This window comes from Rhinolophus sinicus, chromosome 4, assembly GCF_057876585.1.
Source record: "Rhinolophus sinicus isolate RSI-liver-muscle chromosome 4, RSI-T2T, whole genome shotgun sequence".
NCBI lineage: Eukaryota > Metazoa > Chordata > Mammalia > Chiroptera > Rhinolophidae > Rhinolophus > Rhinolophus sinicus.
In genome coordinates this window covers 26,772,155-26,799,891 of record NC_142504.1, presented here as the reverse complement: position 1 = coordinate 26,799,891, position 27,737 = coordinate 26,772,155, and the positions used below count along the sequence as shown (strand labels likewise).

General features: G+C 34.4%; 1 protein-coding gene across 10 annotated transcripts in view; it reads left to right on the top strand.

Moving 5' to 3' along the window:
- The first annotated feature begins 4,049 nt into the window (after positions 1-4,049).
- Positions 4,050-27,737, top strand: part of PHF14 (PHD finger protein 14) — a 175,300-nt gene continuing 151,612 nt past the window's right edge. For 3 of the 10 annotated variants that reach the window (XR_012498888.2, XR_016021070.1, XM_074340784.2), the window contains exons 1-4: positions 4,705-4,931; positions 5,015-5,125; positions 12,088-12,893; positions 19,565-19,709. Coding sequence is in view for 8 of the 10 variants with exons in the window: in XM_074340784.2 (XP_074196885.1) it covers positions 4,760-4,931; positions 5,015-5,125; positions 12,088-12,893; positions 19,565-19,709 (1,234 nt within the window). In the remaining 2 variants the exon portion in view is untranslated. Of the gene's footprint in view, positions 4,514-4,699; positions 4,932-5,014; positions 5,126-12,087; positions 12,894-19,564; positions 19,710-27,737 lie in introns of those variants that run through there. The other 7 variants (XM_074340782.2, XM_074340779.2, XM_074340778.2 and 4 more) reach the window with 5 other exon arrangements.

The following is a 27,737-nucleotide window of genomic DNA, read 5'->3' as shown; positions in this document are numbered from 1 at the left end:
ATACTCTTGTGCATTTAAAAATTTTGTGTTATGTGTACATGCTATGAAAATTAACTTAATTTTCAACATTATTATTTTGTTATATATGTGGAAAGTTTTTAGTCATGTAATACTAGAGTAGATTCTTGCTGCCTAAAATCCTTGGAGAAAATTCGGTAGTCATTTTATTTTACATAACTTGAGAGGGTGATTACTAATGAACCCTTTATTAGAAAACATTGAAATGATTTCAGAAGTTTCCAACCATCCAAAGTTGCAGCTCTGAATTCTGATTTGAACCTGATTCCTATTCCTTCATATACTCTGTCTTTTCCATATGGGAGCACTTGGGAATCTCTTGAAATTCAGAAATGTCAGTGCAATCTTTTCTTACTTTATCAATATTGTTTTCTCTTGAATATCTTTGAAAATATTAATTATAGCAAGATAAAATAAGCCACAGACTTTTTGCAAAAGACATCCTTTAAGGATCGTAAATGACAGCTTTTTGGCTAGCTTCTGGCTCCAGCCCAGCTCAGTATTTCTAATTTCCATGTTAAGATTCTATCATAACACTTGTTACCAAAGGCTTGCCTTCAACAAGCACCTTATTCCAGATGATCACATGTGATTATATAAGGAAGTGTTTTGCCATTGCATGCGTTGGATAGCTGTATCTTATTTTCCACTGGTAATAAAACCATCACTGTCCTTGGACCCATAGCAATTCAAATACCAAAACTTAAATTCCTATAGTTGAAGTTTTATTTATTTATTTTATGAACACCTTTATGTACCAAACACTGTATCAGACAAGATATTAGTAGAGGAAATAGAAACCACTCTAGGTATTTTATACTGAAAAGAAATTTGGTGCATGCAACATCATTTGAAAGACTAGAAGAGTGAAAGTCAGGGATCCAATGAGACTCTCAGTTTCAAGATCATACACCTGTAGCTGTGATCTAGAAGTCAGAAAACACGTTCAGCTACTATTGCTGCTGAGCTTTTCCAGAACTGCTCCTCCATCTACCATGACCTTACACCTTTGAAGCTACTGAGTAGAAGCTAGAATGTAGATTCTATTTTCATCAATAACGCAGCTTGCTTTGCTGGAGCTACAGCTAAAAGAAGGTGGTCTCTGCTTCCCGTTCACCTTCTAAATCTCATGAGACCTGATATATATTAATTATATAATTGTTTTCAAAGTTTTTAAAACTTTAGTCCTCATGTTGTTGGTTTTACTTAAATATTGAACAATTCTTCGTTGTCTGTATGTCTGTATACATAGATTCAGGTAGCCTAACTTTTTCATGCAGCCTTTTCAGCACTTCCAAATAGTAAACTTGGTTAATTGTTTGTCCAGTTGGTACAAATTCATAATGAATAATCCCTATGATATCAAAAAAGATTAGCAACATCATTGCAACAAGTTTGCAAACTTAATTGTCAGACATCATATCTCCTTTTCTCTCTCAGGGTACTGGTCTGGAGACATCTTTCACAAGGCTTCTCAGAAGGCATAGAGAAGCCAGTTGCCCTATAGTGATGGTCAGCTCTGTACTTCATCACTGACTTGGCCTCCATCCTTTCCTGCTTTGCTCATCCCTCTCCAGTAATGGGGTCACAAGTATGCCTTTGCTTCAGGTTCTGCTTTCTAGGGATGCCAAGCTACAGTGGTGGCCCTGTCAGTGCAAGCTGCAAAAATGGCACATTGAAAACAAACAGAAAAGTTCCTTAACAATACCATTGTTCTTGTTTTAATAAGTTCCATTAACAAAGCTTTGCAGTTTAAATGTTCTCTTTCTTTCATTGCAGTGAAATCACTTGGATGAGATTCTTAGTCTGGTGGGTTTCGCTGGCAATCTGAGTCTATCTCCAAAACTGTCATAATTCTTCAATAGCCCTGAAAAGGTTACTGGTGACACTCCTCTCAGTTTTATAGCAGTACTATGGTTTTATGCCTTTATTTCTATTTTTATATTTCTTCTGTGATTTCAGTGAAATTTGGGGAGGGTAGAAAGGTAATTCACATGTTCAGTTAGCCTTCATGAACCAGACCTACTGTGTTTCCCCGAAAATAAGACCCAACCGGAAAATAAGCCCAAGCATGATTTTTCGGGATGACATCCCCTGAACAAAAGCCCTAATGCATCTTTTGGAGCAAAAATTAATATAAGACCCGGTCTTATTTTCGGAAAAATACAGTATTATCCTTAGACATAAAAAGCTGATTTGCACTTTCCTGACTGCTTAAAAAAAAATTAATCAGGATCTACACCTTCTCTCTCAAACCAGATAAAACAATTCAATTTTTGTTTTCATTTCTCTTATTTTACTTTCCCCAAGTACCCCATCTCTTTACCTCTAAATCTCTTGGATTTGGTTACAATCATGCAGAAGAGGATTTTTACTAAGTAGGGTTTACATTTGTGAAATGGGAGCTTTTCTAGCACAATGGAAAGGTTGACTAGAGATTCAGAGAGATGGGAAGGGTTTACATTTTTAGCAGTCATGAGTAAAACAGAAAGATGAGGTTGCAATGTAATTGGTACAACTACTGTTATGGAAGAATGTCCTGGGGGCATTAGAGGCTTTCCAGGTTTGGGGGAATCTGATTAGTCATGCGCTCGTAGCCCTGGGCATTTGCACACATCCTTTCCTTGGTCTGGACACCTTTGTCTCCTCTTCTTCCTTTCCCTTTGCCAGTTCAGACACTTTGAATATAAAGTTATGTTTAGATCCACAGTGTCTGGAAGACTTCCCTGGGTGCCTTCTCTTTGCTATGCATGTGTACTTTTTCTCTGGTAGCCCTTTACACAACACACAGCAATTGTTTTGGGACTTGTTTGTAACCTCAACTGTATCTTAAGCTCTGGAAAAGGAAAAGGCAACTGTCTTGCAGAAAGTCCAGACTCTATGTAATCATTCCATAAATATTTACTATTTTTCAAATTTAATGTTATAAAATTTAATTCCAGTTTATAAAAGCATTAAACACATGTTTCTTTAAAGAGTAAGCTTCACTACTGCATTATATGATTTGATTCCTACACATTTAATTTCCAGTTTTTCATAACACTGTATTTCCCCATGTTATAAACATTACCACTTACTGTATACCTGTGGAATAAACAAATGAATTGAATCAGCATTATGAAACTCTCTCTATCTTATGTATATAAACATTTAAAAAAGTAATACTGCTCAGCTTCTAACATTTTAATATTGCTTTAAAAAATAGCTAACCTGTCTGCAAATAAACATGGTATTTGAAACTGCTGAAGGACTGGTGTGTCTGGCTGTACATACTGTCCTCATGTTTTTATGGGTTAAAAAATTCATCTTAAAAAAATAAATTTCCTAAGTGGATACAAGACACTATTTCACATTCATGTGGACACATATACTCAGTTAATAAATGCACAATATACTTTTGAAAGGGAATGTTTCCCCCTAGATGTATTCTCGTTTTCTCTTAGCAAAATTAAATACTGTGTATGTTTTATTCATGTGGAAATGTCTGTCCACAGTACAATCATTTCAACAGTAATTGAAATAATGAAATGACTTTTTCCTCCTCCGTTAGAGTTGTTATTTTCAAAGCAGCAATCAAACAAGGTCTAATGTGATTCTTATATTACCCTTTTCCAGGAAATAAGATTTAAGCACGCTTCAAGATATTTTAAAGGATGCAATTTATGGCAGAAGCAGCAGGTAGAGTGTGGTTGTCGGTATTACTTTTGTTTTTTGGTAGTGACTTAAATTAGCAAACGTCCCTTTGTGGAAAGTGTATTCTGAGTAAATCCTTCAAAAACAAAACCCAGAATCAAAAATTGCACCTCCATGGATTTGGGCTAAGGGCGGAGCCGCAAAGATTTGTGGGCGGAGCCGCGCAGGGTCTGGGAGGGCTCTCTGTTCCCGCTGGGAACCGCTCGGCACTACTCGGCTCAGCTCGGCTCACGTTCGGCTCTGCCTCCTCCCGCAGGGAGAACGGGGGCGAGTCCCGCGCACGCGCTCTCGGCCCTGCTGCACTTAGGGCAGCGCTCTACCTTGTGTTTTCACTTCCTTCTCTTCAGAGCTGTATCCGGGTCGTTGCTTTCCCCATTGTCTCAGGCGATCGGCCTCGGACTGTGCAAATTCTGGGGCTTTTGTTGCTTCTGGTGCAGGCTAATAAAGTTTTCTTTCTTTCTTTTTTTTTTTCTAACAGTTTTAACGAAGGAAATTAACTCCCCAGGGCTGCGGGGTTGGCCACGCTGCCTTGGGCCGAGGGCGCCTCTGCCCGGGGAGCGCCGTGGGAAGGGGCGCGATCGGCTGGGGTCCGTTCTGCGCGGACTAAGGGGCGGGGCAGGGGGGCGGGTAGGGGACCGCGGGGCTGCACCTGGGACGATCGGGTCTGATCGGCTGCATCGCCGATTTTAAATAGCCTCTTTACAACTCGTTTCCGCGGTCTCAGTCCCCGACTTCAGCGTTGCTTGGGCTGTCGCATCCTCTCCCTAGGTCTCTTCCAAACGACCACATCACGGATTCCTTAGTAAGTGTCGGAGGCCTCCGCGGGGAGAAAGGTCCATTTCAGCCTTCTAGAAGTCAGGGTGGTTGGGAGAACAGGGCAGGGGTGGGAGGGTCCTGCGGGACCTTGGACCGTTTGTGGACGCTCCCCATTCAGGGATCGCGGGAATGATCACGACTTCTTTTATTCCCGGGGCTTTGCGTTTTCTTTCTATTGACTGTTACGGTGTCTAGATGAGGGATTACGAGCGAGTCGCAGAAACATCACAAGATGTGCAGGAGGGTCGATTTTAACCAGCCTGGGTTCGCCTTCGCCGCACCCCGGGGCTGGAGCTGCCCAGGTCGTTGCCCGGCCCTCCCCGGCCTGCGATCCCACCCGAACCTTCCCCAACACATTTTGCTGAGAATTGAATTAGCTCAAGATTCCCTGCACGAGGTCTTCTGTACGTTCCCTCAGCACCACAGCTCTCCCCTGTGCTTGGTGTAATTATGAATGACGATGTAATGTGTGTGTTTTTCTTAACAGTGGATCGCAGCTCCAAGAGGAGGCAGGTGAAGCCTTTGGCAGCTTCTCTGCTAGAAGCTCTCGATTATGATAGTTCAGATGACAGTGATTTTAAAGTTGGAGATGCCTCAGGTAAATGTTTCTTCCCTTTTCCCAGCTGTCTGGAGTTGGGTTTATTTTAAAGAATGGGTTTTGATTAAAATGCCAATTTAAAGCTAAAGCACATAAACTTCATTTATTTTGTCCATTTTATTTCCCACATTTCCCTAAGATCCTATCACTAGATCCTATCATTGCTTGTGTTGATTTTTGTTGATACTTAGATAATTAGCAGCAGAGGACTTATTCTGAAGATGCAAATGCATTTTCTCTATTCTTTTCTTTAAAATATTTTTATGCTTATTTTATGGACAGAGGAAAAAACCCTGAGATATCCCGAGGTAGAATAACATCCTGAGAGTAATGTGAGCCATGAACACCCCCTGAGCAGGGTTCTTCTCTTTTCAGATCACTTGGCACCCTCTGATGGGAGTTTTGCTTTTTGTGTATTCTCTTTCCTACCAGAGAAAAGTTGTACTTCGTGGTGGGTGCTGGACCTTGGGATTGGGCCTTTCAAAAATCTCTGAGGTCTAAAGCATTCATACTTCCTCTTTATATTTTGTGATTTTAAAAACAATGAACTTTATATACAACTGGAAAACAAAAGTATGGTTTTTCCTTTGTATCTTCTGTTCATTGTAATATATATATATATATATATATATATATATATATATATATATATATGCATATATGCATATGAAGTATTAATTGCAGGAATCTGAGAAGTGAATACAAATCATGTTAAAATATTTTTTGTGAAAAATACTAAGATAACATGTGAGCAAAAAACGTACTTATAATTCTGCCCATTTTAATGGAAATTTAAATAAAGCGAAAAATGAGAGTTCTTCCAGTTTCATCCCTTTAACAGTTTTTAAATATTCTTGTAGAGAGTTTTCTTTGCTTAGTCATGTCTCTCGCCTTTCTGGTTTTTCTTTTTCTTTTTTTCCTGCTAGGAAATGATAGGAAGGGATGAAGTTAGGTTGTATTGTGTTACTATTATTACTTTTAATAGCATCAACAATCAGAATTTGCTTGGTGATTTACTGAGAACCTTTTGTTTCCAAAATCACTTAATTTTTACAATAACTCAGTGAAGGAGATACAATTTTACAGATAACAGGGAGACTGAGTTTAAAGAATTTGCATGAGGTCACTCAGGACATAATGGATCTAATCCATGTCTTCTGATTCCAACATTTACAGTTTTCACTGCTTAGATCCTAATAGTAGATAGGGTATTATCTTAAATGAAACTACTTGGATGTTGTCACTAATTGAGGTCACTCCCAGCAATCAAAAGTTGTTAAGCTTATCTTGACTAATTGTTTTTTAACCTTTGCTTATCAGCTCTTTTGTCTTCCATTTATTAATAGTTGTTTGGTACTTCCAAAGAAGGGAAAGAAAGGGAAGGGAAAGGAGGTAAAATCCAAACCTACTTTAGTAATCTGGTAAAAACATTGGCAGATAATGAATATTCTTGACTAGAATGTTGTTTTGGTTTGTTATGGTCCAGGTTGTAAACAGTAACAAAAATTGTTTGGTCTTAGAAATTATGACTTATTTGAATACTGTTATCAGAAAAACTCCAAAGCTTAATTTCTTTCAGTAGTCTAATTATTTTTGTGCCAGTAAATCCTGACTTTGTAGATAATTTTTTTTTTTCTTTTTGCTTATTGAGATGGAGTCATTCACAGGTATCATTTCTCTTTCCAAGGATTGAAACAATTTAATGGTACAAACTACTTTCTCAAAATAATTTATGGTATCAAGCTGAGATTCCTGACTTTGTTAAATCTTATTAGAGTTGATAGGAATTATCTGTTATTTGTGGTATATGGTAGGATAAGTTTTGTTAGGCTGATAATTAAAAAAAAAACAAAAAAAACAAAAAACCGAAAAGCACTAAAAATATATTTACCTACTGTTCTTTCATGTCATAATACCTAGTTGGCTGTACTTATAATTTACTTCCCAGGCCCTTGGGGAACTGAAATTTGTGATCCAACATCAAAATGTATCTGTGTAGTTCTTGATATTGTAGTTCTCTATATGTTATTGTAAATGAGAGTTTAGTAGAAAATTATTTTCTTTAAAATAGTTCATAGCCAGTAGAAATTGAATGATATTTTTCGCTTTTAGCTAAGGTACATTGGTGTCCCTCATAGCTGAGATGTTGGCTTATTCTAGATTACCCGTGTTTTCTGTTTGAACCTTTTCTCTTCTCTGCCTGAGATAGTTGGACTCTTAGTGGAAATAAGACATTAGACTATCACTGGTTTTCAAAAATGTTGAAGTTGTGGAATCCCAATCCTATTTATGAATAGGAGATTAAACTGTAAGTGGAGAAATAGTAGATAAAAATCTGTTTGATCATAGCTTCTTTGAAAACAATCTCTAGAAATGACTCACTGAATGAACTACTGACTTCCTGAGAACTTAAAATGGTTAGTTTGGTTAATTTTTATTTGGATTCTGTGCATCAATTTCTTCTGATCTTCATTTTGAAATCTGAAATTCATATTTATGTTTGGCTTTAAGAATAAATACAGACAATTCTGAAAGATTATTATATTTAAGACCCTTGCAGATAAACGTAATTTTATTCATGTGCTTCTCAGATGATAAAATCAAAAAAGGTAAATATTGCTCAAAAATTATCTGTCAACAAGATTGGCAAGTGATTATCGACAGTTAATTATTAGCCTCTACCATTAGGAAACTATGAACTGAAAATAGAATATCTTTTATTTTATCTCTAGTGCAAAAGTTGAGCTAAATTTCTCACTTTTGATCGAAGAGAGTCAATAAATAAATTTAAAAATGAATAAGTCCTAAAATGGAATATATTAGAATTATGGTAATAATCACCAGAAATGCCATATGCGTATATTTCTATATTAGGTTCCACCTAATATTTAGCAATGCAGTGTTCCCCATGGCCAAAGTAAGATGGTTAACTTTAGATGTTAAGTCATAGTTTAGTTAGGCAAAATTGTCAGAAAATAATTTAACTGTAAGAGTCAGGCTGAGACTTTGCTTTGTAATATTTTGTGCTTAATCTGACTATCTTAAATGGATCAAGATAAATTAACTGACCATCTGTAGTGTTTAAAAGCACTTTTCTGGATGTTACGGCAAATTCACAAAGAAATAGTGATAATGGAATAATTAAATACAATAATAGATAGATGATACAAGGCATTATTGATCACTTATGCAGTTCAAGTCTTTCAAAGGAGATTGGACTACTTTAGACTGGATTGATGTAGGAGAATTCATTGAGATAAGAGTTGAACTAGAAACTGAAAGAGAAACAATTTAGGTGGGGGAAACATTAAGTTTTAAAAGTGTGGAGGCTGGAAAATGTCATTTATTAATCCTGTATCAGGACTGAATTAAAAAATAGTAGAAGAGATGAACCTGCAAAAGTAGAATGAGGTCACGTTGAGGCTTAGACTAGGGTTTTTCAATCTCAGCACTATTGATATTTTGTGTTGGATAATTCTTTGTTGTGGAGGCCTGTCCTGTGTATTGTAGGAGCACCCCTGTCTTCTACTTACTAAATCCCAGTAGCATCTTTCCTACCTAGCACTTTCCACCCCAACTGCCCTTTCATGGCAACCATTGCCTCTAACACACTGCCAAATGTCCTCTGGAGGACAAAACTGTCATAGCTTGAACTACAGGGTGACTTGTGTTGACTGAAATGGCTTTTTAAAAAGAGATATAGAGGATTAGTCAAAATGGCCTCAAGATGATAACTGAATAACCAATAGACTGGTGATATCTATTATCTATTATATATATATTTATAATACTAATCACTGTTGCACTAGAGCAATGAACAAAATAATTAAATAATTAGGGTTGATGAACAAAGATGATTTTTCATATTGTAAAGCTAACACAACTCAGATTTAAATCATACTGTTTTTTATTTTTTGTCTTGGATTTTATTGTTTAATATTTATCATGGGGAAAACTTAACCACTTAGTATTTGTGAAAGGATTCTTGAAGGTTGGTTTTTTAAAAATACTATAACTTAAAAATTCTTTAACTATCTGTTCTTTGAACTAGCTATTGCTTGGAGAGATTTTGATATAGTGTCTGTTTAAGAAAGGTCACCTTATGCCTAAGATAGCTGTATTTTATGTGTCTGGCTTATTTCTCTAGTCTAGCCTATTTTTTTTAAGGGTGTGAGAGTGATGGATTTAGAACATGGCACAGAGTCATTGTTTGAATTTGTAGTAACAGGAAATTTTTCTTTGCAGCCTACAAAAATATAATTACAGACAGACAAGGACTCTGATTTTCTCATTGTCATTACCAAGTTATGCTTGTAACTACTGTTTATCTCCATCCCTCAAGTACATATGTATTAAAAACAAGTGATGACTAATCAGATGAAGAAGTTATTTTTTCAGAGATCAAAGAAAAATAAAATTTGATGTATTCTCCATGCCTGCAGTTAGAGTATGGCTAATGTGTTATATTTGGAGAACGAAGGTTTGAGTAAGCTACTGGGATTTGGATTTGTGGAAAAATCTCACATTCTTCTAATGATACATTAATATAAAGCATTTAAGTCTTTTTAAAAATTGCTTTCTATTCAGGCATGATTACAAAACAAAAACAGAATCAGATTATCAATTTCCCTTTACTTTGAAAAAGAATGAATTGATTGGCATTGGCAACAATAACCAAAACAAAATTCCAAAAATTCTTGACATTTTATAAAGTTTACCAAGTAACTAGTTTGATTGGTTTAATTTTGATCAGGTACCCACATTTGTGCCCCATTAATCTTACTTTTGTATCTACTGTTATGTTCTTCCTGGTAAAATTATTAGGAGTACTTTCTAGATACTTCTACAAAGGTGTCTAGAAGATTGATCCCAGAAGAAAAGCACGTTTGCTCCGTCTCCCAGCTCTCTGGATTATGGAATTGTTTGCAAGATGTTTCAGTTTTCTTTAGTCAGTGTGCACAGAGATCCTTTTTTGCCTTAGAAGTTTTTAGTCAACTATGCTTATTATTTATTAGATCCTTATCTAAATGTATCTAGAAATTATTGTTTTTTACGAGACTTAGTTGTTCTTGGTAGGTTGGGTTTAATTGTTGTAAGCGTACAAAAAAGTCATAATTTTCTGAAAGATTTGTAGAGCTATTGGACTGCAAAGAAGTCACCTATTTGTGATACTGGGTACCACACTTTTTGAAATCCAAGAAGCTTACAAGTCCAAAGGTGTTTCCTAAGTTGGCAAAATCTTATTTGATGGTAAAACCTAACTGAAACTGATAGACGTTTATTTGTAGTGTTTATGTATCATACTGATAAATATTCATACTTTTTACTGCAGAAATAATGTGGTTATAAGATAGTACCAAAGAACTCACTGGAGGTGTTAGTGTGATATGTTGTGCATATACCATGCTATCCTTCTAAAACTCTTTAAAAATCTAAATTGTGAAACACATCTAGCTCCAAGAATTTCAGATAAGGGATTGTTGACATGGTATTGCTCTTGTGTCCTATGTGAGGTTGTTTAGGATGAGAATGTTTTTTCAGGACAGTCCTGAATAAGCTGTGGGTACCAGCATGATAATCTTGATTGACAATGATTTTATAAGGTCAGTCAACATCTGCGGAATGGTAGCCTTTTTTTAAAAATATAATTTGCAGGGTTTTTTTGTTTTTTGTTTTTTAAATTAGGCATTTATAACGGATATTTTAAACACCAGGTACTAATTACAGACAACTTTCTTTACATTTAATGTCCAGTTACTTATAGAGGCTAAGGCTGGTTGAAGTAACAGAAATTAAAATGGTGTGGAAACATGGACTTTTCTCACCATTTATTATTACCGTTTTCTTGGTTATAGGTGCAGGAAATCCATCACCTTACACATTTTGCTATTGGTCTTGGCCATGACTTGACTATGACTGGTTTGTTTCCTGCTTCCTCCTGTTCCCCTTCCGTTTTTCTCTTCCTCTTTATCCCTCTCCCCAAATATTTTAGATTTGTATTTATTTGACTAGGTGTAAAGAGGATTAGAGAGAATTAGAAGCTTATTGAGTAGTGTTGGGCTAAGAGAGCCTGGACTGCCGTAGGCAGGAATGGAGGAAACTTGTGAGGAAGCTTCTGGTCCTGCATGAACTCTTTATTTACTCAGCCTGTCTTTTTTAGTGACTACCATGGTTGCTCATTCCAAGATGGATTAGTTTTTTTAAAAATCATTAATGTATTTCACTGTAGGGGGTATAGCAGTTACTGCTTAGGATTTTTGAAAGTTTAAGTGATTCTTTTATTGATATGAATGGTATCCTAAGAAGGAAAATTGATAACTTCTCTTGCAACTTCCATTTTCTGTGCCATCGCTATTGTTTCTCCTCACCTTTGTACTTTGTACTCCTAAAATTGATTGGTATATTAGGGATGTGGTACAAGTTGACTGTCATAAATATCTATGCTCATTTTTACTGGGTAAAGTAAGAAATAAATGAAACAAAGTTTTTTGGGCCAGATTTCTTTTGTTTTGAAGGACACTCAATGCTTATGAGTCCATATAGTTTATGAAAGGAAGATGTAAGGGAAGAAGATTTTGGTGTACATTATAATTAAGTTAAAAATCAAATGCCCAGTTTAAAAAGAATCACATGTACTTTCAGAAAAAATATTGCCCTGTATAGTATCAAATATAGCATGAGCTGTATGACACAAAATAGTGCTCCTCTTTTTAAAACATATGTTAATTTAGTTACATTTTTCATCTTCATTAGTGCTATATTGAACTAAAACCATTATACCAACTTCATTGATTTATTATTTAATCAGGTTGGGAATGTCTACCATTCTTTGACTTAAATTTGTTTATATTGTTTTGCAAGTTATTCACAAATTTTGGTGGTTTCATTTGTCAGCGTTGTGTGTGTGTGTGTGTATGTATATACATATGTGTGGTTTTTTTTTTTTCTCATATTTTCAACAGATTCTGAAGGGAGTGGTAATGGAAGTGAAGATCCTTCAAAGGACAGTGGAGAAGGTTCCTGTAGTGATTCTGAAGAAAATATTTTAGAGGAAGAACTGAATGAAGATATTAAAGTAAAAGAAGAACAACTTAAAAATTCTGCAGAGGAAGAAATACTGTCGACAGAAAAACAGTTAATTAAAATGGAAAAGAAGGAAGAAGAAGAGAATGGAGAAAGACCTAGAAAGAAAAAGGAGAAAGACAAGGAAAAAGAAAAGGAAAAAGAGAAAGAGAGAGAGAAGGAGAAAGAGAAGGAGAGAGAGAAGGAGAAAGAAAAAGCAACGCTATCTGATAATGTGGCTGCTTCTGCTGCTGCTGCCACACCAGCCACAAGTCCTCCTGCTGTGAACACCTCTCCTTTAGCCCCCACTACAACAGCTACTACAGAGGAACAAGTCAGTGAGCCAAAAAAGTGGAACCTTCGTCGAAATCGACCGCTTTTGGACTTTGTATCAATGGAAGAACTGAACGACATGGATGACTATGATAGTGAAGATGACAATGATTGGCGACCTACTGTAGTAAAGAGAAAGGGACGATCTACATCTCAGAAAGAAGGAAGTGATGGAGACAATGAGGATGATGAGGATGAGGGAAGTGGGAGTGATGAGGATGAGAATGATGAAGGCAATGATGAAGATCATAGCAGCCCTGCCAGTGAAGGGGGGTGCAAGAAGAAGAAGAGTAAAGTTCTTAGCAGAAACAGTGCTGATGATGAAGAACTGACCAATGATAGCCTGACACTATCTCAAAGCAAGAGTAATGAGGTAGACCAACCCAATTTTTATGATTATCTGTCTGTCTGGGGAAAAGGGAATTCTTCTGTAAACCATTCTACTCGTTATATTAAGTAGCTTCCTTGAATCCTATTTATAGACAGAGATGGGAACAGATGAGTGCCCTAACTATAGCATTTGTTCATTTGGTCAACCAACCTTTATTGAGTATCTATTGTTTGTCACCATTCTCAAGGAGCTCACAATCACTGTCCTCAAGGAGCTCACAGCCTACATAGTTAGAGAAATATTTTTGTATCCATAGACTTGGGAAATGGTAGGGTTTTCCTTTCCCCTTTCTATCTTCTCACCCCCTTGTTCATAGGACTGCTGAATGGTGATAAGTGGATTATGAAAAAGTTCCCCTTTCTTTCAACTTAGTTATGTCCATATCCACATAAAAATTTAGACTTCTAGAATACTTTAGAGGAGGGCAGCGAACAGCTTAATGATTGCCTCAGACTTTTAGATACTCATTTTAACAGGTTAATTCCTTTACCAGTTGTAGCACCCATCATCTGAATAGTCACTGAATCTTTGCTTTAGATGTATGGGAGTAAATATGAACTATATGTTCACATATATTTAGTGAATAAGTTCTCTCTACAAAGAAAAACAAACATTTCTGTCATAAAACAAACATTTTTATCATAAAACTACAGTAATGACTCACTTCTTCCACTTGAAGTTCTACTGCCGAAAGTTAGGTTTATCCATTGGGCCTGATATGCAACAGTCAAGACTCTTCAGTCAAACACAGTTGTGTCTCTGTCTGTGTGTTTATGTATATGTTTTTCTTCAAAAGAAAGATTGATTGTCTTCTCACATGTAGATGTATCTGTTACATCACATGTAGAACTATAATAATTAAGTCTGTCATTTTTGTTAATGTGTTTATAGTCACGAAAATTTACTTTTTTCACTTTACCAAGCACTTGTGTTTTTGTTTTTCCATATCACTGAAATAGGTTAAACTGGTAGAAAAATTTTCTTTTAATGCTTTGTTTTCTTACATTTCTTTTGCTTATAGGTTTTATATAGCAGTGATTATCTATTTTAAGTAAGTTTCATTTAAAAATGTGGTGGAGGTACCCAGTTAGCTCAGTTAGTTAGAACATGGTGCTGATAACATCAAGGTTGCCGGTTTGATCACCCACGTGGGCCACTGTGAGCTGTGCCCTCCTTAAAAAAAAAACCAAAAAAACTATCATGATCTCATTGGATGTTATTGATACACAATGATACTGTACAGTATTAAAAACTTGGTGATTTTTTTTTTAACCCAAATAATATGTAGCAGACTGTGATGGTTTATACGTCAGTAGAGATGAAACAACAATTTATATTTTATAGTATAAACATTGTTTAACTTCTAGTTTGCCCACTTTCATAGGAAGAATATTGCTTGTCTCCAGTCCTATCCTAGTTCTTACCTTTAAGTGAAGGCAAATTGTCATTTGGAATATAATATACCGTGTTTCACCGAAAATAAGACCTAACCAGACAATCAGCTCTAATGCGTCTTTTGGAGCAAAAATTAATATAAGACCTGGTATCACATCACATCACATCACACCAGGTCTGATAGTAAAATGAGACTGGGTCTTATATTATAGTAAAATAAGACCGGGTCTTATATAAATTTTTGCTCCAAAAGATGCATTAGAGCTGATTGTCCGGCTAGGTCTTATTTTAGGGGAAACATGGCAGTGTTTATAATTTGTAGCACAGGCAGTTGCATATTCCCAATGCTAATTTATGGAATTAGAAGTGTGGAAAACCAATTGTTCTTATTTGATTTAGGTATGTATCCAGTCTGTTTTATAGCACTTAGTACTCAATCTATAGTTACTGAATAAGTTCACCTTTGGCAGCATCACTTTCTTACTTCATTTTTATTAGCCTGACATTCACAAAAAGTAGGCTGGCTAATGATCGAGCCAGAGTGGTTAGATTTACGAGTATTAAGGTGTGGGGAATACCTCCATATGTTTAGAAATTTGCCACATAAAATGTGTACATTATCCATCTGTTAATAATCTGTAATACATAACGTATTGCTTATGAGGTTGTAGACTATTTTTTATGATGCATTTAAACGCCACATGTGCTGTTTCGTTTTTTTCTACGAGAAATAACTTTAATAAATAATGGGACTTTATATATTTAGGTTAACAATCCTAAAGGAATGAGATTCCAGAGCATTTCTTGGAAAAATGGCTTGTTTGTTCTTAAATAGCTAAATTAATTCCTCTTGTTAATTTATGTTAATTTTCCTTTTGCTCTACCCTATACAGAAATGTAGAACTTAACAGAAAGTTAATTTTCCCTCAATAATATTCTACCTGAAAGCCTGATAACAGTTTTTGCCCCCCAAGACTGTTATTTGAATTCTTCAGTAATTCCTGATGATTTTAGTTCTATTTAAATGTTACTCAAATTGGATATTAAATTGTAAAAAGATGACTAAAGGTAACCCTTGCTGTTTTATAGCCAATGTTTGTATCTTATTTTCCTAGTTATCTTAGGTAGTTATGCCTTGCCAAGTATCCATTAGTTAATACATATATATTTTATTATATTTGAAGTTTTATTTTTCTGTTTTTACTTTTAAGTTTTCAAACACTACTTTGTAGTAGAGATAGCTAAAAATGTGGCTTTAGAAATATATAATAGAATTATATTTAGTTTATAAGCAGATAAACTTTTTTCTTGGCTGCTATGTCAGGTTCTTTGTAGGGAAATGATGTTGGGTATCATATAAATGATGCCTGGGCACTTCAATAATTTTGAAGTTTCTTAGAGGCTTTGATATTTTTTTTTGATGAGGGGCGTTTTATAACTATTGTCTTTTAATGGTCTTAATATACCTATGTCACGGGCCTTGAAATACTCTAGAGCAGTGGTTCTCACACATTTTCGTCTCAGGACTCCTTTACAGTCTTAAAAAATTATCGAGGATCCCAATTATTATATATGGTAGGTTATATGGATATTTACAGTTCCAAATTAAAACTCAGAAAACCTCACCTTACACCCTTGAGAGAGAGTGAAAAAGGCAAATTACATTAGTATTATTATGAAAATAGCCTTTACCTTATGGACCTCCCTGAAGGAGCATTCCCAGACCACACCTTGAAAACTACTGTTCTAGAATTGGGCATTGGATAAAATACATTTTCTGCATGTGGACACTTGCCTTTGTCAGTGGTGCTACAGCATTTTTTGAATTTAGCGCAGTTTGAACAATCCCTCAATATAATTATGTGTCCTTTTCAAACTTTTATCTTGAAGCTTTGAGATTCGCTAAAGTTATCTTGCCTTGTAGTTTTCTGAAGTAAATTTTTTGGGTAGAGCTGTGTAGCATTTTCAGAAAATGGTTCCCATTTTTAGGATTTTGAAACTGGAGCTTTGGATTAGAATTAATATATGACAGAAAATCATATTAATAGAAATTTCAGAGAGAAGTTTTTTTTTGTTTTTTGTTTTTGTTTTAATAAAAGGCTCTGTTAATGTTAAATGGATTAGATGTCTTGTCTTGTGAGGAAATGGCAATTGTTATCTGATTTGCTAATTAAAATGTAAACATTTTGCGAAAGTTTACAAATAGTCATTTGTGTTTACAGCTTTTTACTTATTAATCAACTGCCTTTTTATACATTTTAAAATAAAACAAATTGCTGTAAGGCCTAAAAAAATCATTTTGTAAAACTGTTCAAAAATTACTTGAGATTCTTGAGAATTTAACCTTATTAAAAAAAAAAAACAGGAAGAAATATTGGTCAGACTTCTTTGTATATTAATTTTTTTTTCTCTTTAGGGCAATAGGATTCCTTTAATTCTGGTTTTACATAAAGAGTGCTGGAATTTCATTCTATTAAAAACATGTACCACTCAAATAGAATTTATCCTGTTGGGTATATTATTTATAATCATCTATGTGGAATACATATATAAATAAACACTAAATGTATTTTAGATCCATGGAGAACATTGGGCAACATTATCATTTTTGGTATAAATTTTAAGTCCCAAGGGAAAAATGAAATAATTTACTATAATTTATTACTATAGTGTCCCATTTATTTTTGTAATTACCAGTCGAGTCCTTTAAATTATTCTATAATATTGAAGTTATATTCTAGGTGGTACTCTTGAACTGTTCAAAACCCACTTTCTGATTTCTATTTTTATGTAAAAATCATACTTCAAAATTATATATTTTGTGGTAAAAACTTTAGCTTAACTTTTTTCTGCAGACACTCGCAAAATTATATACAGCTTTAGAAATATCCTGATAAAATTGATACTGAATTGGCTTTTATATTCTGATTATAAGTGTGTTAAACTTATGTTTGATCTATTAATGACAATTAAAGCATAATTTTTTAAGAGAGTGTTATTTAGATTTTCCCATGGAATCATTGTCAGCCATTTGGTTGGGAAATATTGTAGAGTTCTAGTTCCCCCATTTCTTCATCATATTTGTAACAAGAGTATCTAATGATGGGAATCAGAGGGTCACAAATACCAGTTAATTTTGTTTTTTCTGCTTCTAAGTGACAATATGTGTGGAGTGAAGATGGTGTAGACATATAATTTAGCTACTTACTGTTTTTTTGAGAAAAATTGAAAAATTTGAAAATAACGGAATTAGAGCTACCTATTGATTTCAATTTTTCTGATCCAAAAAATTTACTTGTTTCCCACATGGGTAAACCTTATTCAAGGCCTGTTTAGTTGTAATTCCGCCAGAGAAATATTGTTGAGTCCATAAACCAGAGTGACTTCTCAGTCGTCCAACTCTGGTTGTTCATTTGGTCTTTTTCTAGCCTATGATTTTTTTTTTTTTAACCTTGATGTAGTATTCTAAGAAAAACATCTTGTTTGGACTGACCATGGGAAGTTGTTTAAAGTGGTTGTGCTAATTGAGGCTTACGACTTTTCTTTTGGGGTTCCAAGGAAGATTTCCCAGTGTAATAAATGGTCAGCTTATATTTCTCTTCTTGAACCACCTACAAGAAGTACAGAGGAAAGAAGAATGGGAATGAGCATTTATTGAGTATCTAGTATGTCTCGCGAATATTCTTGCACACATTATCTTGTTAATTCTTACAACAACCTTTTGAGGTAGGTATGATTTTTATCATCCCATTTTACAGATGAGAAAACTGTACCTTCAAGGTTCAACACCTATTAAATGAGAGCTGAGAATGAAACTAAAGAACTTTTGGCTTTAAGTCAAAAGATGTTACATTGAAGCATGGCTAATGGGATGAAAATCTGGGTAGATTTTTGCTTTGCTCTCTGTACCAAAATCCTGTAAAACATGAGTTTTCTTTTCGGGAAGTTTTACCCTTATTTGCTTTTCATGTCCAAAGCCCCTAAACTATTTGGTTTTATAACAAAAGAAGCAAAATACAAAATTTTTAAGTACTAAAATTCTTTAGAGAAATGGCATATATTCTTTTTGACTTTTGCATTCTTTTCTGATTTGCTTTACAGATCAACTGCAAGTTTAGATGTATTACACAGAAATATATTGAAAGTGTTACTAATTGTGACACTCAAGTGTCATTCAGATGTCACTAATTGCTATTGAAATGATGACTAAGTGTTACCTTTCAATATTGGTCAGTTTAAAAGAATATTAAAAAAACGTTAATATGAAACAATACAGTTAATGACTATATGCTTGGAACTAATTTATTAATTTATTTCTGAATATGATTAGGTTCTTACATGAAAATATACAGACTCAAGTGCCATCTTTTTATTATAGGTAATGCTAAGACAAATTTGTTAAATATGATGAGAATCATTGTCTTGTTAACATATCATCTAAAATTTAAATCCATAATACAGAAGGTTTAAATTAAAAAAGCAAACTGTTCATTTTCTTGAAATAATATCTTTATGTTTATTAATGTATCTTTATCCTTTTATTTTACAATTAGCTAGGTACCTTTATTACCAATTTACACTAGATAATTTTTGACATAAACCTAATAGAGTGATCTGACTCTTCTAGCAAATAGATCCTTTTTTAGATGGTTTTCTGTACCCTTATTCACAGAATATACTTCAGTAGGTGCTTATGTATTCAGTAGTTTGATGACTCTGGAACTTCTGAATTCCTCTTATACACTTAAGGATTATAGAGTCTGTAACTATGCCTTCTCATACATACTTGCTTTTGTGTTATCTTGAATTGATTTCTTCCTGTTTAATATATGTATGTCCTGTCTCCCCTAGGTAGGATTATAAGTTTCCGAAGAGTAGAAACCTAATGTTTTATACTTTTAAACCTATATACAGGGTTAATAATTATTTGTGGGTTAGTTCTTCCTTTCTCCTACTTTAAGGGGTCAGACTATAATTTAGAATGTCAAAGCAGATGTAGAGTTGTTAGTTGCATGCTTGCTTTTTTCATTTTCTCGAGGAGGGAGAATATGGGACTTTCAGAGAAGTTAAAAAATTAGAGGGCGCTTATAGGGTCTTGACAAAGAGGTGTACTTCTCCAAACGTAGCATACTCTGAAATTACTAAAAGGATGGAGAATGCACCATAATTTTCGAAATGCATAAAATAATTAAAAGAGAATTTTATTAAAGTTACCTTTTAATTTAAATATGTGATTTTATGGTATATTTTAATACTAGGACTCGCTGATTCTTGAGAAAAGTCAAAACTGGAGTTCTCAAAAAATGGACCATATTCTGATTTGCTGTGTTTGTCTTGGAGATAATAGCGAAGATGCTGATGAAATAATTCAGTGTGACAATTGTGGCATTACAGTCCATGAAGGTAATTTTGCTTTGTTTTTTATCTTTTTAAAAACTGCTGATTGACACTGCATTTAAATAAGTAAAATCAACTCTTTTACATTTGTGCTATTCTAAGATTTTTCTATAACACTCCATGGTGTTTCAATTGATATAAGACATATTGAATCCTTAAAATATGATGGATGTTATTTTTCAGGTTATGTTAATTTTAAATGAGTGTTTTTTTGTTTTTAACTCTAAATTTGGGGTGACATTGGTTAATAAGATTATATAAGTTTCAAGGGTATAATATTATATTATCTATGTATTGTATTGTGTGCTCAGCACCCAAAGTTTAGTCTCCTTCCATCACTGTATATTTGACCCCCTTTACCCTCTTCAACCTCCCCCCACGCTAGATGTGTTTTTAAATACTTAAAACAGAAATGTTATGTGGAAACCTCAGTATTTCTTTGATGGTTAGTGTTATGTGTTTTTTTCTTCATGGCATTTTTTATCTCCAGTTTTTTAAATGAAATTTAGATGTAGAAAAAGTCTAGTAAGTTAGTCCAGTGGAATGTATAATAGTATTTTAAAAATTACATTCTAAATTTAGGGCCGTTACATAGTTTATTCTTTCTTAGTTATTTTTAATTTTGAACTTGAAAGGAGAATTTGTAGAGATAATCTTTTAAAATCTGAAATAGGAGTCACTGTAATATATTAAAAGGATTTTTCCTAATTTTTTAAACTTTTATGTAATTTTTTACTCAAAAAATTTTATTTTGACATAATTTCTGACTTATGTCAGAAATTATAAGAGTAATACAATCATATTAGTAATATAAGAGTAATTATGTCAGCGTTATAAGAGTAATACAAAGAATTCCTATATTCTCTTTACTGAGATTTCCCCAATGGTAACATTGTGCTATATTTGATTTATCTTCTCTAATTAACAGTGTATTTCTGACTTCTGTGAGAGTAAACTGTAGACATAATATCCCCCCTTTACCCCAAAATACCTCAGTGTGCATTTCTTAAGAAAAAGGGCATTCTCTTACATACCAGATAAGTATCAAAGTCAGGAAATCAGCAGTGATAGAATACTATTATCTAATTTATCGACTGTATTCATATTTTACCAATTATCCCAATAATGTCAATTGTAGCAAACTAAAATCCAGGATGTACTACATTTGGTTATCATGTCTGTTTAGTCACTTTTAATCTAGAACAGATCCTAAGTCTTTATGTATCATGAAGTTGGCATTTTTGAAGAATACAGGCCAATTCTTTCATAGAATATCCTTAATGTGGGGTTTTTCTTGTGTGGTCTCATGATTAGATTTAGGTTGTGCGCTTTGGGCAGGATGCCATAGAGGTTATGTTGTGTTCTCAGCGTATCATATTAGGAAGCATATAGTGTTTATTTGTCCAGTTGCTGATTGATTTATTTTGATCATTTGGTTGAGAGGGTGTCTTCCAGGTTTTTTATTTATTTTGATCATTTGGTTGAGAGGGTGTCTTCCAGGTTTTTCTGTGGTAAGTTATTATTCTTCCCTATCACTTAATTTTTTTTTCCCCTATCAGGGCCGTGACTACCACAGAACACTATTTCTAAAGTCTTGCCCTTACCTGCCTTTCTGCTATGACAGCCCTCCTCCCAGGTAGTTCTGGGAGTCTGCTGGACTTAGGGGACCTTTGCCACCTGTGGGGCCTGTGCTTCTTTAACTCTTCTGTTGCCTTCATATGCAGCTGCCCTCTTGCTGCTAAGGCTCACTGTGGGAATGTCTCCTATTTCTGTTATTTGTTAATTTCTTTTTAGTACTGTTTGTTGAGTATCTTCTGTGTGCTAGGTATTCTGTAGGTTTGAGGCATATAAAATAAACAGAATATAGAAATTGCTGACTTCATGGAGCTTAATATTTGGTAAGAGAGACAGGCAATGAAATGATAAAACGATAGATAAATGCATATCAAGGGGTGATCTGGACAATGGAGAAAAATAAAGCAGATCAAGGGATATTGGGAATGCTATGGGTGGAGCTGGTTGAGTGGATAGGTAGAAGTTTGTCTCTGATAAAGTGTTATTTGGGCAGTAACTTGAAGAATGTGAGGGAGCAGTCATATGGATATTGGGAAAGAACAGGAAGAGGGAGAGTGAATATAAAGATCTTGAAGTGGGAACATGCTTGGAATAATGGCACAGAGAGTAGCATGGCTAGAACTGAGTGAGCCGGCTGGTTAGTGGTGGGGTAGAGATTGGGGCAAACAGGTGAGGCATTGCAGGTCATAGTACTGAGTTTAGATTTTACTATGATGGATAGAGGAAGACTTACATGAGTTCTGATCAGAGAATTAATCTAATCTGATTTGATTTATATTTTGGAAGGATCACTCTGACTGTTGGATTGAGAGTAGACTGAAGTGGGTCTAAGGTGGAAATCAGGAATACCATTTAGGGAGACCATTGCAATGTTCCAATGTTTGGTTTTAAACTGTCTGGAGGGGAGGTAAAATGTTGGGACTAGAGATAAAAATTTGGGACTCATCGGCCTGCAGATGTTACTTAAAGCTGTGAGATTGGATGTGCAATCTAGAAAGTAGTAGATTGGTCCTCGCACTTCAGCGGAGATGGGGAACACATGGCAAGGCAATGAGATTGGAGGGGAACCATGGGAGAGAAACTGGCCCCCTTCCCCTGGAGGGCAGGGAGAGAAGAACAGGCAGATCCCTCCAGAGGGGTAGGTGGCAGGTTTAGTCAGCAAAGGAACTTAGGAGGCTTGCCTTGGGCGGCAGCAAGACAAAGATCTTTACTCAACCGGCAGCCAGAATCTTTTAAAGTTTATATAGAAGCCGTAACTGGAGTTCGTCACGTACCCAATCCAGGTAGTCTCAGCAGCACATTTCTATCTCAGGGCTGTGTCCTTGGGCAGCGTCTAGTGCCCGGAAGGCAAGTGGAACACGTATTCCACGTACAAGGGAGGGATTGGGAGCCTCCAGCTGCACAGGTCCAGCTCTTGGGTCAAACTGGTGATGACCTTCCCAACAGGCCATTTGCATTTCATTGCTGTTACTTGCTGTACATTTCCTTTGTCATTTCTTAATAGGTTTTACTTGTCTTTTTCCTATTGACTTACTGGAATTCTTTTTTAAGTGTTAATCCTTTGCCTGCTGTATATATTACAATGATTTTTCCACCCTTGCAAATATTTTTTTATCCTGATCCTGACCTGTACCTTTTAACTTTGTGGTATTTTTCAGTGTTCAGAATGTTCCTTTTTATACAGTCACATCTGTAGATCGTTCTGTACTACTTTTAAGTCCCAAAATGAATTTTCATCTAAAATTAATTAATTCAGAGAAAGGGAAATTTTATAAAGTATAATAGGAAGTTAGTATTGCTAGGATTTGTTTGCTTTTCAAAAATGCAGTTGCCTAGTAAATGTAATTCAGCCATGCAACTTTCCCTTAACCGTTTCATGGTTAAACATGAACTTCTTGAATGCTTTATTTTAGAGAAAACTATTTGCCTATCATAATATAATATATGAATATTAAATAAAATTGTGGGAAATATAGAACAGAGAGTAGAAAAAACATTTCGAATAGTCCAAATATCCAGACAACCATAGTTAGTGTTTTGGTGTATTCCTTTGCCTTTTCTTTCCTCCTTCCTCCTTCTCCCTCCCTCGTCCTTTTAAAACATACTCCTTAAGGAATCATAATTAAGAGAGACTTCTAAGTTGAGGTTTTGCTAAAAGATTGTACTCCAAATGTTGCTCTTTAAATATGATTGTCTGATTACTTTTCAGAGGACTCATTTCATCTGGATAAATCTCTTTTCTTTTTGAAATGGAAGGGTTTCAAATTGTCATTTAGTGTAAACACCTTTGTGACGAGATCTTGTAACTGACTGGTAATGGTAGGGTACCTGACTGTGATGTCAGTTATCCTGATGTGTTGACTGCAGTGTCTGAAGAAAAGTGTCAGTATGTGTCACAGTACAAGACAGAGCATTAGGTAGTGCACTTGCCAGCACTTACCCTTAAGTTTAGTTGTTATGCATTAAATCAGATCAGGTCTGCTATGAGATGTCTCCCCCTGTTTGTTTATTTTTCATTCTGCTGTTAGCCTAACTCTAGACTATTTTTGTTTCTTAGTGTATGCCAAAATATATCCTCATGAGTGGGTAGTAAAGTATGTTCAAGTTATAACCACTTGGACTTTATAAGTCAAAAGACACTTTGGTTCTTTCATGCTTTAGGATATATTTCTGACAGGTGTTATGAATATTATAAGTTCTTTACTCACAAACAACATTACTCATTTTAAAATCTTTTAGTGGATTTTGTAGTCAGGTCAAGGTATAGGATGTTAAATATAGAAAAAAGTGTTTTAATTTTTTAAATGGCAACTTTTATGTTCCAATTTTTTTTTTCCTTTATACTGAGAAATTATTAGGATAGATATAATTAAATACATATTGCAGATGATGTAACTCAGTCTCAGAGATGCAGTTTGTCCAGATACATAGCAGGAAGGTAGAAGACTGCAGGCCTCTGGTCCCTTGTGACAAGTTGAATGGGGGAAATTTCCACTCATTTGGACTATCCATACCCTTGCCTAATTCAAAACAATTGTAAACACATTTTATATTATTTTTCCTTAAATATGATTTGTGTAGGTTGCATGTGTTACTTACAGGTTGATCCTAATTAGCTGTAGAAACATGTTTTCTGTTTACTCATTTGAAAACAGGATTAACTCATGTAGAATGGATTTTGTATGTCCATAATTTTTTTTAATTTTATACATTTACCCATATAAAAAACTTATTTTCCATAATCATATTGAACAATCACCTTTTATATATTTTACTGAATTAGATAGGTAGAATAAACATTGTTTTATAGTAGTTTAAATTCTGTTTTGTATGGAAGAAAGAAAAAAAGATTTAAAAATGCATGTAATCATTAATTAAAATGGATTAGAGTGGTTATAAAGTGCTAGAACTTTGGTCTATAGCTGAGTAAACCCAACAGTTACGGCAAAGATATATGGGGAACATGGCAGGTGAAGGGCAAGTAGAGAACTCTGTAAAGGGGATTACATGGTGTAGGTTAGTTTTCAGGGGTAGTGAGGCTGAAGAAGAAATACTTATCCACTTGCTGGTTATTCTTTGAGCTTGTATGAAACCAATCTTCTAGGTTACAAAGTAGAAATTTTCTGAGTCAGGCTCTCAGAAATCATTTCTGAGGTCGTTCCTAGGTGTTCAAGTTCTGTGCACATGTTTGTTGTGTGAAGTATATTCTTTAAAATATAGAACTGAAATTTCATTATGTTCTAAAAAAGTGAACTGCTGTAATTTACCTTGATTTTGGTGAATGAAATGAATAAAATGCATAGCCCCTTAGGGGATTTATTATCTTGGTAATTGCTTTTTTTGTGTGAATACAGATGAAAGAATTTGCTTCAAAGGAACATTATTTTGTAAAGAAAATAGATTTTTCCCCCTTGTATTATTGCATAACCCTTTGAGAAAACAGATTGACTATTTTTATTTTGTTTTATGATTTGTCTTTGAATACAGTATTATTCTTACTGTTCCTTTTCCGAAAAATTGTCCTTTATTGGTGACAATCAATAACTGCTCCCGAGAACAAAATTGTATTTCCTTTTCATTTTATGATTTGTCATTTGAAAAATGTACATTTGAACAGAAGTGATGAAGATGATGCTTACCAACCACAATTTAATGATTTTAAAGAAATCAATGAGTTTTGATTACTTTGCTTATCTAGTATACCGAAGTCTAGCTCCTTTGAAATCTTTTCTTTAGCATTCTTTTATATGACTTTTACATTATGTTAAGTTTCACTGCTATAAAGCCTTTGAAAAGCATAAGATGACAATAGTTGGATTTGCCTGAAGCAGCTTATATAAATCGTAGTTACAAATCAACTTTTAGTTTTCTGCCTACTAGGCTATTTTAATTATAATTTGTATTGAGTGGTAGTATTGTATGAATAAAATAGTTACACATGACTGTTGACCTATTAAATATCATCTAGTAAATTAATGTTACTTTAAAATTATTTACCAATTGTATGTTGTTCTTTTTCTGAGTGATTTGACTCAGTATTTCATTTATATAGTTATTATGTTTTGTTTTGTTTTGTTTTGTTTTGTTTTGTTTTGTTTTGTTTTAATTTGGGTATCATTTGGTGGTAAGAAGGCACTCCCAATTTAGGCTCCTGTTATCTGTTTGGTGTATAGCCAGTTCAGATAATCACATGACCTTACATGGGATATACCGGGGGTGCCAAAAAAATGCATACAAGTGGACACTTTGGTCAACGGTGCTCAAGCAGTAGTTCGCTGTCATCAGAAGGGTCTGGACGCTGACGGTAACCACTTTGAGCACCTCTTGTAATTGCAGAAGTCAAACATGACTTGTATTCATCTTTTGTTACCGGTATATATTGAGTATTATAATTTTAATACAGTTTTCTTAAAATGTATATACATCTTTTTGGCACCCTCTGTATATAAACTTAACCAAGTGGTGGAGCCTTTTAAGAGGTGATCGTCACTTACATGTTTCTCACAATTGTTTTTCTAATGTCTTCAGTTTTTTGGAGGTTACTCTGGGTGTCCCTTAGAATTTATCATTAAGACTACCCTCTTAGAATAAACCTGGTCAGTAGGGTCCTGGGATGGTTGATATTTGATGTTTGTAGAAGCGACCTCTCTCCAGAGGTAGGAGATCACAAAAATGCCCAAGCCTAAAGATGAAAAGGGCATACATTTGGACTAGAATTAAGCCATGATCTATTTCACTACTTATGTGTGCATGAAGTTCTTTCCTAAAGGAAATTTTAACATGAGTGCCATGTCTTCCTTTCTAGAAGAAGAGCAATTGGATTATATAAAGTTGGTATTTGTCCAGCACCATTTAGGAAAAGCAAATTTTTAGGAGTATTGACTATTCCTAAAGTATTGACTACAATGACTATTGTAGTCACCAGAGAAATGCTCTCTATTGTAACCCATCACTAGTGCAGCATAGTTTTTTTTTATAGTCTGGGTGAAATTGTCTCTCAACTTTTCAGTTCGCCTTTAGTGGATTCCATGATTGTCAGTATTTTGTTGGTGCCATTGCGTTCTTCTTTGTATCATTATACTGAGAATATTATTCGTGATGGATGTGACATCGCTTTCTAGTGAGTTTGGTTTGCCAGGCACTGAGAGAGCCTCATCAACACTGAGTTTATAGACAAAATTAAGTTTTAGGAATTTTCGTGATGAGACCCTGATCTTAACAAGATGTTGACAGTGATGGCCTGCCTGAATTTCCGATTAGCTTACATCTGTACATCTGATCTACTTTTTTTAAGGTCAAAATTAGGGAAAATCTTTTTGATTTTATAAAATTTTTACACAGATCTGGAAACCAAAATAATAACTTCAACTATTATTTATAGAGGAGCATTTGAGATCTTGCTTCCTGGAAATTGTAGTCAGTTTTGGTTCAAATAAACTTATGAAAATTCTCTAAAAAGTATTATTTATAATTCCAGACATGCACATTTGAGTTAATAAGGAAACCTTTTGCTTTTGATAATTGGAAAGTAGTTGAAGTGTGTGTGTGTGTGTGTGTGTGTGTGTGTGTAGATATATAGATATATAGATACATAGATATATAGATATAGATATAGATATGTGTGTGTGTATATATATGTGTATATATATACATATATATGTATACATATATATATATATATATATATATATATATATATATATATATATGTATATATATATATATATAAAACGTGTCCTACTCTAAAATGTAAAGAGTGATCCCAAATAATCTTTGGTGTGTTCATGAGGATCTTTAAAAATTTTTATCACATTATCTGCTTAAATGATTTAAATAATTCCTCTCAGAATGAGTTATTAGTGAATGAGAAGAAGAAAAGAGAGTAATCTCTTGTTTTCATTCATTTTGATTATGAATAAATTTTTACAGAAACTATTAATAGAATTACAAATGTTTAAA